At 40.0% G+C, this 13,999-nt stretch overlaps 1 protein-coding gene across 1 annotated transcript; it reads left to right on the plus strand.

Annotated features, from left to right (window-relative positions):
- Positions 1–8,148: 8,148 nt before the first annotated feature.
- On the plus strand, positions 8,149–13,471 carry LOC115677711 (guanine nucleotide-binding protein subunit gamma 2; the record flags this gene model as incomplete). Its single annotated transcript, XM_056315058.1, has 4 exons — positions 8,149–8,403; positions 12,826–12,878; positions 12,974–13,018; positions 13,108–13,471. Coding segments are annotated over 4 exons (438 nt in total), but the record flags the coding sequence as incomplete, so codon positions are not given.
- Between the last annotated feature and the right edge of the window lie 528 nt (positions 13,472–13,999).

Genomic DNA, 13,999 nt, shown 5'->3' on the forward strand with positions numbered 1-13,999 from the left:
TACCCCGAGAAGCTAAAGAATATGTCCACTCATCCCGATTCGATCAACATCCTATTCCTGCTACCCAGCATAAACATTTTGTTATACTCCAGATACCTTCCGATTTTCCATGACAATGGGTACAGGAAGGGTATATGTATCTCCACTTTGGTGCTATTCATCTTGCACTATCCTTCCATGGTAGAAAAGGATCACCTGTTGTTGCTCGAATGGCCCTTTTAGATACTCGTTTCTTGGATTACCAATATGCTTGTATTGGTACAATCCAAACCACCCTCAATGCCGGAACAGTGTTTGTTACACTATTTCCAAATTTCAACATGGCCATTACGAACCCAAGACTCATTTCTGCTCTTAAAGTTCAGCTACAACTCACCAGAGCTCCTCAAACTCTTGATTCTATAGCTGCTATTCTACGCTACCAAATCGTATATCGGGTCCAAAACCATGCTATTGATCTTAATTTTCCTGGCACTGAGGATGCTCTTGTCATCTCAGTGGATAATGATCAAACTTCTTGTGTCCATGTACCAAGACAAATTCCTCGGGACCAACTAGTTAAGTTACTCCCCGATACCTAAGTAACTAACTAAGAAAAACTCCATCAGAATTCTAAGCCTATCTAGTCCATGGAATCTCAGTTCACAAAAAAGAAAGATGATACAGTTGTCATTAAATTTAGAAGGAAAAGGAATAAGCCTCTTCTTCTATTTTTCCTACTATTTTTATGATACAACCATGTCATGCTAATGTTCCTATTGGGAAGGTGACTCAGATCCGAAGACTATGATCGAGTCTTTTGATCAAGAGGGATGACCCATCCATTATTACAAAGATCCTCGAACAGGACACTGCTTCTGGGATCTAGATTTTCAATGTTCCCTTTGTACTAACCCTCCTAATGATGATGAAGATGACAGACCATCCAAAAGGAAAAAGAAGAAGTCCAAAGATAGTCTCTATCATATATATCTTCAGGGAGATCCAACCGTAGGACCACTTGGTGAGGATGGGGGAAGATACCAATTTATGGTTTCATATGGATCATCCCGGCCACAAACTCCTCCTCCAGTTCCTGAACATTGCAAACCTCCTTCACCTCTACAAGCACCACCCAGAAAAACTCCATCACAAAAGCAAGTTGTTTCACCCTTCTATAAACCCATCCAAAAATGGGTTAGGAAAAATTCCCATCCTTTGCAATTATCCAAAGCACCCTAGCTTTCATGTGTTTCAAAGCCTGAACCACCACCAATACTCCAGCCATCTGTATGTTCCAACCCTCAGAGTTTCCACTCTTGGAAAGAACAAATTCTAGTGCTCCTTTTCCAGCATTAGAAGAATTTACACACGCACACCATCGGTTCTGACACATGCCAAAGATTCCAAACCCTACGGATAACGATGATCATGGGAGACAAACGAAAGTTACTACTGCCGAAGTTGTTCTGAATTGGCAATCAAAAAATGCTCTGGCACAAAATAATGTCCTTAAGCCAATTGATACAAAACTTTCAACTATTCAAACCCGCCTTGATCATGTCGATCAGAAAGTGGATCAAACGGCTTTGGTTACAAATAAATTGCTTGAGACGTTCCAGAAGAAATTGCAGCAAATGGAATCGGGTAAATATATTTCCCATCATTATTTGGAAGACCAGACCGCCGAAATGGAAAAATTACGTAGGCAAATTAAACTCCTTCAAGAAGGAAAATTTGTTCCTACGCTATACCCATTTTCTCAATCTTGGCATCCAACCCGGATGAAAATTTCTCCTCTAAAAGTCACTTGAGTTGCCTCAATCATCGCAGAAGCACCAAAAGAAGAACGAAGTGATATTGTTACACTTCGAAATCAGATCCATGAAATGGAAAAACAAAAGAAGATGCTGCAGGAGAAGAAGTCAGATGTTCCTAAACCTTCCCAGGAACCTCCTTCTTCCCACATGGTTTCAAATCCATTAGAGACTTTTTTGCGAGATCAATGCCAACAGAAGCTGCCAATTATTGCTACAATCGATCCATCCCAGCAAAATACCTCTTCCAGCTCTTAAACAACCTCCTTTTCTTCATAAGAAACCTCACCTTCTGACCCTAAGATACCAAATTTCCCTAAACCTGCTATTCTTATAGCCAATCCCCCTGAGGCAGATATGGAATCAAACTCATCTTAACCAGAAATACTAAACATTCACAATCAGAACTCTCGTTCTGGAACTTCGACCTACAAACACTATTTGACTCTTGATGATAGTCCATACATTAAATGGCCAGAAAGACTACAGAAGTTCCATTCTTGGCTCAGCATTAGAGCCCTTACTGTTGAAAGTCGGTATGATATACAGACTGAGTTCGTCAGCAGATTTACTAGTAGCCTTAAGGATTGGTGGAAAACTATTTCAGATCAAGATTAGATGACGTTCTTACTCCAAACAGATTTTCATTATGTGATCCGTGTTATATACTAGTTCTTTATTGGTAAACCAGAAAACCTTCTTGAACTCAAAAGGAAAGAGTTTTTTTATAGAAGACGTTGCTCTCTACGTCAAAAACACCTGAATAAGCATTTTCATGAAATGCTTAAATCGTTTTATGTCCTTGGAGCCGATCCAAATCTGAAGCAGGTATTTCTATCTTCTATTCCAAAAGAAATCGGTCAAGTTGTAGAAAGATCCATTCAGAATAAGCAGCGAAAAATTGCTGATGTCCCGATAGGAAAACTGCAGCAGGAGATACATTTGGCTCTTGATGACTTCTGTATTCGTCGAAAGGCATTCAGAAGTTATCTTAAGAGCAATAAAGAGCTTGATAGAGCTTGTCGAAGACTAGAATTAAGAATCAAGTGTCCAAAGAAAGAATCTTGTGATGACCCTTCTTGTGGAGATTGGCGTAAAAAGAAAAGCACTTCAAACGATTCTCTCTCGGTCTATGAAGAAGACGTAAATGGCGTTTCTTGAGAAGAAGACGATCCAAACGCGACCAGTCTGGAAGACGTAAGAAATCTAACAAATGTTACATCTGTAATAAAAGAGGCCACTTTGCGAAGTATTGTCTGAAAGCCCAAAAAAGAAATTCTCATTTAATCCAGGAGCTTGAAAAAGAAACTGGAATTTCTCGACAGGACGATGATGTTGAATCCGTCTTCTCTTAGAAGATGAACCAACAATGCACACCATATGCGCTATCCAGATATGGTCCCAGTCGAGTAACACTGAAGACTCAGAAAAGGGAGTTTACTCTTCTTCCGAAAATCCAAAACCTCCTACAATCCAAAGACACTTAAAGAAACATTGTCTAGATGGAACTCGAATGCCAGAAATTCCTCTGTCCATCGGTTCTCTGAAGAAGCTAAAGACACTTAAGTGCCAGCAATTGCACATCGCTGGTTCGACTTAAGAATCGATTGCCTGTCCGACCAATTTGTCGACCCTTGATTTGACATTTGCTCTAAGTTTGCGGGAGTTCCAATCAGCATTGGTCCCTCGTGAAGTTGCTGCTCATGTCATTAGAAAACAGTCGTTTGAGGGAGATCCCCGAGTCAACTGGGGTCTCGGAATCATAGACCCAACTGCACTATCCAACACCAGAATTAGGGAATTGCCTGAATGCATAGGGAATTTGCAGAACTTGGAAATGCTGGAGAATAGTAATAGCAAGATGAAAGAGCTACCCGAAGCTGTTGGAAGTTTGGGAAAGCTCCTACAGCTAAATGCTTCGTAGTGCAATAAACTTACAAGGGAAATTCCAGGAGATATTGCGAACTTCTCTTTGCTCGAGACGCTTCGATTTCCTCGTACAAGAATTTCAAGCTTACCAGAGCGCACGCGCAATCTTTCATCTCTCCCACACCTTGATTTGTGGGGTTGCTATGAGTTTCAGTTGCCGTCGGAGCTTCCTTCCAACTTGACATTTCTTGGGGTCACCTCTTCCTTGTTTCTCTTCTTGCGCCTACCTCGAATGCATCCGAGAGCCTCCCTCAACACCAGTATACCTTACTACTTCGCCATGTGCCAAGTTATTATTCATGTCGGCCACAGCTCCGAGAATGCTTTGAACTGATGCACGTTCATGATTTGGAAGTATCAGAATCCCTGGAGGCTCCCTATTGAAACTGAAAGACGACGAAGACGAAAACTCAAGGGCTTGAAAGGTTAGAGATCTTGGAGCGGTTGGAAATATGTCACTGCACTTCCATGGAAGTGCTAAACCTTCCAAAGTTGGAGCTTTTGAAGAAATTTTGAGCCATAGGTTGCAAAATCTTAATCGGAATTCAAGGTCTTGATAGGTTGGAGTACTTTAAAGAGTTGAACGTTGTGAGTGCAAGTCCACCGAAAGGTTGGACCTCTCGAAACTGGAGCGTCTAAAGAGAACTAGACATTCGAAATCACAACTTAATTGAAATTCCAGGCCTTCATAGGATGGACTTCTTGGAAGGGTTGGATATCTATGGGTACACTTCCTTTGAGAGGTAGGACCTTCCAAATTAGGAACTTCTCAATAAATTATATGCTGAAAATTGCAAAAATTTTAGTTGAAATCCGAAGCCTTTAATTGATTGGAAGTCATGGGGGAGTTATATACATATAGATAAACTTTCGTTGAAAGGTTGGACCTTTCAGAATAATTGCATCCAGAGAAATCAGATGCGATGAATTGTGAAAACTTAGTTAAAATTCAAGGTTATAATAGATTGTATTTCTTGGAAATGTTATGTTTCCTGAGGTGCAGTTCTATTGAAAGGTTGAACCTTTCACAATCATCCCATCTAAAGAAATATATGCGACAAATTGTGAAAGCTTAATCGAAAGATAAGGGCTTTATAATAGATTGGAATTCTAGGAAATACCAAATGTCACTGGGTGCAGTTCTTTTGAAAGGCCATCGCTCGGTCTAGAGAAATTAATTGCAAAAATCTAGTCAAAATTCAAGCCCTCGATAGGTTGGGGTACATGAAATTGTTGAATATTTCAGCTCCCTCCCAAAACCAATATAATAAGAACAAATTGGTGATAATTAATAATGGCTTCTCTGGGCTTATTGTCATTAAAATGTGCCGAGTTTGAATGTATTTTTTTTCGTCCATGCAACGTTTTCGATCGAGGGTACTTTCCCTTTTAATGTCATAATCGCCATCAATCAAATGCAACCCTTTTTTTAAGTGGGACAGTGAACTTTTCATTTCAATCAACTCGAGAGGTGGAGTACACAGAGACTGTAAAGCAGAAGAAAGATAGTCAGGTCCTTCCTCCACCCAAAGAGTCTCTGGTCGACTGTCCAAAGCACCTTTGAGCTAGAATACGACCCACTATCTGTTCCTTTGTCTTCGAACAGAGGAAGAGGAGCGTCTGAATAAAGCAGAGCTGAAATGGATGATGTCTAGGAGGACAACAATGGTGGATAAAAGAGATATCACGAGTGTTGTTGTCTGATTCAGTCTCCACGGAAGGGAAGGCAAGGTCTGTCTGAAGTCCGAAGCGGCCGCCGGCGGTAAACCTTTGTTAATGTCGACAATGTTCCTAGGAGGACAGAGACCATTGATCCTCCTTTGCATGCACGATCTTTGCAAGCATTGTCGAAAGAGAAGAAGAATCACTCGTTGGTCGGTGAACTAGGTTTTTCAGTCAACCAATGAAACTGGAAACACAGTAAACTAGCATAACAAGATTATGGATTTCTAAGGAGTTACTTGTGCTGAGATTCGATTTGGTAGCAGATCAGATAGTTCTCATATTAGGTGAAATGATATTAATGTCACTCAATGTTTGGCGAACTCGACCGAAACATGATAAAAGTGTAAATTTGATCATAGAACCTGAATTATTTAGGTAATTTATAATGTAGTTTTGAGTTGATTTATCTATTAATTCAAAATATATACAACAAAAATACATTAGCTGAGTCTCGAGCTTCCACATATATACTTTAGTACGATGTGTTTGAGATTCCTATTTGAAAAACAGGACTCAGGTTGAGGATGATCTTCGAGTTTTATATGAGATTATTAACCAGTTATCAATTTTAGAACGAGGTTAGTTTTTCCAAATCCATCTTATTACAATCCCAAGCCGAGATAAGTTGTGAGCATCAGGCGAAATGAATATTGTTTAATCAAATCAATTACTCCAGATTTACATAAGTCTAATTGCATGAGACGACTTCAAGTGCATGTAGCAATGGCACGTGAAGAATTCACATGAAGGGCGAGATGAAAAATTTCCATGAACATTAGTTTCGAAATTACGTAAATCATGGTTCATGTAAATGTAGATCTTATATGTTATTTTTATTGAAATGTTTTAACAATGATATGAAATGAGATAAATTATCGACAATGCGCATGATGTTAATTACACGACACAAAAATTGTCAATTTCGATAAATCTTAAGCACAAGTTATCTTGTTCCAAAGCACTTATTTTATTCCATTTCTTTTTAATTTTTTTGTGATATGTGATTTCATAATTAGTCCACATCCACGTAGATTATATTATTCAATTAGGCTAATCCCGTTAGGTTAAGATGGGTCCAATTAGCCGTGATACCAACCAACCAAATCCTCAATTTCTGATTGGAAAGTCAGTCAAACTTGCCTAACATTCCAAACTTTATATTGAAATAAACTGAACAAAAGTAGCTGATGTAATTAGATCAGTCTTTTCTATGTACTCTTTTTTTCTTTCCACTTGGTGCTATCATTAGCCGAAATCGAACATAGTTTCGATGAAAGTGAATCCAACATACCTTTCTTCTAAGTTTATGCCTACACGTTTACTCAAATTATCTCAATTTATTATCGTATATTTCGTGTATAACACATTCGACCTTGACAAGAACCCATATGAAATATGACCGGACCGCTAGTATATAAGGTACTACAAACAGGTGAAAGTCATGGCCCCAATAGTGTATTGAACAAGTATGGTACATTTATAAGCACTAGGTTGATCTAGCGGTTACGAAATGGTAATGCGGGTGTGATTAGTAAGCGTGAGCATGACATTCGAACAAAATCGCATCTCACTAACCCAATATGAAACCTCAGTTGGCGTCTTTTTTTTCTTTTGTCGGAAGAAAATTTTTCGTTTCGCGTGAAAGAGAGATACGTAATTTCAAGACAAAACCAATCCCAAAGAGTTACGATCTAGTGCAAATTCGAAAAATGAATCAACTTAGTACAACCTGCAAAGACTCGCTCATTGCACAAGAACGGATTTGTCATGACATCATGACACAATCGGTGGCCGGTCATTGACGATGATACAAGTTTCGACCGGCGTCGTTGATTAACGAGGTCAGCAAATATAAATTTTATGAATTTCGGATTTACCCACAAATTGGCTTTGCTCCTCGTTTTAAAAAAAAGAGAGATTGAATTTCCAGCTTCAATTTTACCTTTATTGGCCTAATAATTTTCGCGCTGATTCTGTATTTTTTGTGGGCTCGAGCGAATTCTCGACGGGCGACAGCGACTCGCCGCCACCCGCGTCCCACGCGCGCCTTGTCGGAGCTCGGTCGGAACACGAGATAAAGTTCGCGGCTTTGCTGTCGTCGGTGGAGTTGCCGTGAAGCGCAGGACGACCCGTTTATCGCGTTCGGGGCGGGTTGAACCCGGGACTCCATGGACGGGGGGCGGTGGTGCTCGGACCAACCCGGGTCGCCGTCACATCGGAGCCTGTCTGCTTCGGCTGCGCGTGCCGCTGAACAGGGGAAGAGATTCTCGGGCCTTGCTCTGTTTCTGGAGCGGGCGAATAAAGGTACAGTGGAAAGCGAGAGAGAGAGAAGACAAAAAGAAGCCCACCTTTTTTCCATTTGCTTTTCGTCCCACCCAGAACACGACAGTCTCCTTATCGCTCCCCGACCGCTCTCCACCCGGAAAGAAGAAAGCTTTCCCCTCTCTCTCTCTCTTGGATTGTGCAGAACTGCAGATCCATCTTCTCTTTGGAAGCTTTTGTTGGGAACGACCCAGTTCCCTTTTCTTTTCTTTTCTCTCCTTATTCTTCTTGTTCTTCTTCTTGTTCGTTTCTTGCTTGTTTTCTAGCGGTCGAGACCGGGTTCCAGTTTTCCGGTGGGGCCCACCGGGTGCGTCGACAGTGGCCCCCTTCATCCTCCGTTCCGGTCTCTGTATCGGGGTCTTCGTCATCGTCGTGAATTGGCCTCCCCTCCTCCTCTGTTTCGGAGACGACCCTGTTTCCAGATTCTCCTGTGGGTTTTCAAGATTTTCTGTTTCTTTGGGTTTCGGAGAAGGCTCTGCCTGGGGTTGCTGTCGGTTTCGTTCTTGATCTCGAGATGCGAGCCGCGAACTCCGAAGGAGCTGTGGCAGTGGTCGTGGCGACGGACACGAGAGGAAAGCATCGGATACAAGCCGAGCTCAAGCGGCTCGAGCAGGAATCCAGATTCTTGGAGGTCAGTTTCAATTTCTTGTTCACGATGTTTCAAATCTTGGGTTTTCGCTAATCGAGTGTGGAACGAGAACCTTGAGCACCTTGAGCTGTTTGACTTTCTCACGTGACTAGTTAAAAAAGAAATGATCGTTGAGCATATTCTTGCTCTGATTTCTTTTCATCCTTTGAGCATTCGGATTGATTTGTGTGAGTGAACTGTGGGACTTTGATAATCTGCAGAGATGGGTAGCTTAAGCATCCTCCCTAGTTGTAGTCTTTTTTTCTTTCTTGAAGCAAATGACACGTTTTTGGCCTAAAAACTCCTCTTTTGGGGGACTTTGGACTTCTTAACCAATTCCACATGTTGATTGGCATCAAAAGACAATGAGAAGCAGCTGGCAGGTAGATTGAAAAGGGGAAGCTAAAGACAGAAGTGAGGAAGCAGCATTCCTTCCTAAAATTTTTTTGTCTTCTAGCTTTTACATGTTAGCTTTTTGCTAGTATTGAACTTTAGACACTAAAGTGAAGAACCCCACAGCTAAAACTAGAATTTTATGCAGAAAATCCAGGATATGCCAGCATGGGCTCTGAGTGGACTTTTGGAAAAGTTAGGTCTCATATGGCCTCTTGAATGTGGCGGTGATAGAGCAACAAAATTGCAAAGGCCAAATGACTAACCCACTAAAAGAAAATAATGATGCAAAAGTGTTAAAACTTAAAAAAGAGTACTATTGTGTTATGTAGCTTCTACTCCCATGTCAATGAGGGCATGTTTACTTCAGTATGATCTTCTCACTCTTACAGTAAACATCTTAACGCTAGTAATTTGTGCTTGTGCACACGCCCACCACCCTTCACGTTTTTCAATTGCATTTATCCATGAATTTGAGTATCTGTGGAAGAATATATTGCTCTTTTTCTTCCTCTAGACTACTTTTCTCATGTATATAGTATTCGAGGAAAATAACTTGTCCTAGATTTAGGACAGGCATGTAGAATGTTGATTTTTTCACTTTTGTAGAATGCCTACTATCTTCATCTGGTTTTTACATCCAAGTCTTTTCCACCTGGAATTCAGCATAATTAACCTTTCTTTTTTTCCTTTCTCTCAACCAAATTTGCTCCTCCACTGTGTTTTGTAGGAGTGATTAGAGGGGAAGAAAAAGGATTTTAAACGTGATCAACAATCATGTGGTTGGATGGAAGGATAAAGATTGGGGGAGAAGAAACGAAAGAATTAGGAGGAATTAGGGCAGCTAGTTTTATTGTAGTTTTCTAAAATCCTCATAGTCTGTCCAAATATGGAGGGATTCAGAGGATCTTTTAGTTTACAAAGGGGAGGATCGTTTAATTTACAAAGGAAGCTAGGATTGTTTAATCTACAAAGGAAACTTTCTTCTTTTCCGTAATACGTTGTCTTATCTCAAGTTTTAGAACCATAACAAGATATTTAGGTCATTTCCTTCTCTAGCGTCCAAATAATGTTTTAACTCAATCTCTCCATAATCTGAATCATTTCAGTTCCCTCCTAATCAATCGTCGAAACTGCATGTTTATCTTGATAGGCTGAAGTACTTGAGATTCTGCTAAGAGTTATTCTTGAGTTGCTGCACTAGGGTTCTTAGATTGTGAAGATGTTTCTTTCTCTATTTTGTAGTCCTCCTTAGGTCCATACTTGAGTTGCCGGGATAAGGGTCTTAGGTTGTGAAGACTATTCTCTTCTTATTCTTGTCTAAATGATTTAAGAATGATAGTTAAGGAATTTCTTTGTAAAGATTTTCGACCTTTGTGAAATAGAGGCTCGACTTATGCCATGGCAACATTGGAGATTGTTTATTCTTCGGTCCCTATAGCTTTGCATATTGTGTTTGCTAAAGGGATGACGAGAGTGTCTCATGCATCCTTTGGTGTTTCTTGCATTCTTGACATTCGCATCAATGTGCATTTATTTTAATCAGAGACGCGCATCGATTTGTTTGCTTAGAATTTTCTTTCTCGTGCCTGTTAACTTCTGTTATGTCTTGAGTGGGACATTTCCTCCATCATTGGTTTGACTTTAATCTTACTCTAGCAAGTATAGTTAGAATGGCTCCAGCTGAGTTTTTAGTGTCAAGCCCTTCAAGATCTTCTAGTTGATGTGGCAATATCTCCCATGATGACTTGGGATTTCTGGTGCTTCTTCAACTAGCTTCCATTTCAGGCCAAATAATTCACAGAATTATTTGCGTCCCAAATCTTGCAACTCTCGTTCCACAGTGGTCCCTGTCTGTTTTAGCACCAAATGAGAACATTTTACATGGATTAGTCTATTTGTCTGTTGGTTCACTGTTGTTTGGACAAAGAATGAATTTTTTGGTTTTGGACAACGAACGAGAACATGCATGTGATAGATCTGTAGATATTTACTTCGATCCAAGAAATGTTGATAGAATCCATAGATTTAGACTTCAATGGAAGATGATTTACCAGTCGAATCTGTAGATGTCTACTTCAATCCAAGATATTACCAACAGAATCTGTAAATATCTACTTCAATTCAAGATACCTTACAAATTTCCTTGCTCAGGGTCTCAAAATCTGCCATATGAGGGGTCAAGATATAGCTTGGCACCTCTCATGCTGTTTAATTGTTATTTCTATCATCAACTTGTATTACAAGATCACCTTCATCTCTGATTGAGTTATGTGAGAATTGATGAGAATGGAAAGGACATGGTCTGAAATTTCATTAAAAGATGAAGAGCGAGCTACGTTTGGTAGAAGAGGCTTCAAAAGGAAAGTTCTGGAAATCCCGGAAATGGTTGGGCATGTCAGTTAAGAAAGTAGCAGTGGCAAGGGGAAGTGCGAAAGATGGGGACCCTGTACATCTACGATAGGACTAAAATATAATTCGATACAAGTATTATATGATGGCAAAGCTGTTAGATACTTTCAACTTTTGCAACTGGCATATGTTTTGCATGTATTTTCATTTTCATCAAGAAGTGATGTACTTTGTCTGAACCAATCAGTATATGATTTAACAAAATAAAATTACTTTGAGTGAGCTGTGGGTAACCAAAAGAATGAGGAAGTAAAGGAAGAAGAGTTCTTGCAGATGGTTAGAGGTCAGTAAGGAATGAAGTTGCATCCAAAACCAATGTACAAAGGTAGGTAGGGACCATCCAAGGGTGCAAGGCGACTCTCGCTAGGGAAGGCCACATAATTTTGTGAATTCAGGTGCCTGCTCATTGAGGGACTCTCTCTAGGAAACAGCCAAATGACCTGGTCTAGAAAATGGTCTGTGTGCTTATTAGCCAGGCTGGGAATTTTAATCTTGTACTCTGTTTTGACTATTAATTAACATGCTAGCATAGTTGGCAATGTTTCGTTAGTTTGTTAAAAATGGAGACTGGCGGTAGCTTCAGTTAATTCGCTAGCAAAGACTTGCCAAACTAGCAAGAGAGGATGAGTCTTATTGAATTCCGTAATACGCATACTCAAGTGAGAACGGTTGTTTAAGCAGTCTATATTGCGTTGGAACTAACTACAAGAATATGGAGATCAAATGCATGGAGGGAACTGCTTTAAGGAATTTTGGTAGTGGAAACATTTATGATGATGCATGTTTTAAATGCAAATCAGTTCTAGATTCATTTCTGTTTCTTGCGATTGTATATCCACTGGATGAAGAGATTTTGTTGGAGTCAATTTTATTGACACATCATTAGACTAGAACGGTGTGCATGAGATCACTTGCGCTAGTGTTTCAAGATCGAATGTCTTGTTTGTACTTCTGTTTTGCATTTGTATTTCCTCCCTCCTTTTACTTTTAGTGTCTCCCTTTACAAGTCAAGAAATACTATACATACATATACATACCGTTCATTTTTCAGAAAAGCTTTATGCTCATGCTAGTCTACCCTTTGACGGCTACACTTATCAGTCTGTTTGGAGTGGCTTTTAATATTTTGTATTTTGGTTTCAAATCTTGTGGCGCACACACTTTGCATTTTGAAATCTTGTAGCGCAAGCACTTTGGCGTGTAGATTTGCATATAATTTTTTTCATATTCTTTTTGAATTTGGATTATAGTTTGAATTGTGACTAGGAAAGGAGAAAAGTTGCTTTAGTATTTTTCAAGCCAAAACAGACAGATACACTACAATATCTAAAGGAAAGGGTGCTACATAATTTGTAGGTGGATGAAGAGTGATGTTAACTATGGTCTCTCTAAAGTTCAATTACAAACAGGAAAGGCATATTTTACAGTAGACCAGAGAGATCTTCGAGGCATCAACATTAGTCATAATCTTCATTTTCAAAGAATCACCGATGCCTGGATCTGCCAATGTCATTTTTGTTAAGCGAATATGCTGAAATTGTAGCTTCACATCCTTGTCATTGCAACATAGCTCCCATTCTAGCCACTAGTTTTACAGATTTTACTACTTTCTTTGGGCAGGAAGAGCTGGAACAACTTGAAAAGATGGAGAAGGCCTCAGTTGCTTGCATAGAGTAAGTCTGCAGAGTACTTAAAATGTTCCACACTAGTTGTACCTGTGAAAAAAATTTCTGTTTCTTCCTTTTGATATTCTTTTCCTGAATGCCAGATTGCTCACTCATGTTGAAGCAAAACCTGATCCATTGTTACCAGTGTAATTCTGTATTCCGAACCCTTATTTCTGTTTTGTTTCACTAGATTTCGTCTATTCCTTTTACTGAGTCGTTGATTTTTGTGTGACAGAACGACCGGTCCGCTAAATCCATTGTGGGACCGATGGTTCGAGGGTCCTCAAGATTCGAAACGCTGCAGCTGCTGGATACTTTGATAGAGACCTTGTGGGTCGAACGTTAACTTGGAACGCCAGAGCTTACAGATACCGAGAGTCTCACTTACAGATTTTTACAGTTAACACCGATAAAGCTGTGATTTAGAAAATTAGTAGAATAACGTTGTGCAGTAAGTTGCCATTCTTTTCTATAGACTTTCTGATTTATGAATTTTGAAATGGCTTGTTTCATTGTGCATCAACAATTCCTGCCATGGAATCCTGGTGAACCAATCTGCATAATGCGAAGAAAGAGCAGGAATCAGCACGTTTTTTGTATACTAGAGATGATGCTGCACTGTTAGTTGTAGCCAGCCTTAGAACTAGAAGGACTAGTGAAACCGTAGCGTAGCGTAGGCGAAACCTGGAAACCTGGAAGCCCAGACGGAAGAGAAAAACCAGTCTTAGGAAAAACCCCACATAACAGCTGTATGAGTTTCAGCCTCTGAATTCCCAAATACAATGTAGTTATGAACTCATTTTGCATCAACAACTACATCGCTGTCCCAGGAAAACAATCTTCCTATGTAGAACTATTCTGATGCTTCTTCGTACGTTGGAGACGTGGTTGGGTAAGTCCGAGATGTGTCATGCCGGAAGTACATTACGACGGCTGTAGCTCTACGACTGCTCTGCAAAACGGCAAAGATGTTGGCTGAAGAAGCTTCATTGTCTAACAGCTGCTCATAATTTTGTTCTTTGTAGCGTCGTCGCGCGTGAAACCACCGTCCTCAAAAAGGTTCCTGAAACTATCTCGCCTCATACCCAAGTTTAGATTTCGATGTTTGTTCTTAACACTGACACATT

This window comes from Syzygium oleosum, unplaced genomic scaffold (genome assembly GCF_021117445.2).
Source record: "Syzygium oleosum isolate NSW1041296 unplaced genomic scaffold, Sole_v2.1 Sole_v2.01, whole genome shotgun sequence".
NCBI lineage: Eukaryota > Viridiplantae > Streptophyta > Magnoliopsida > Myrtales > Myrtaceae > Syzygium > Syzygium oleosum.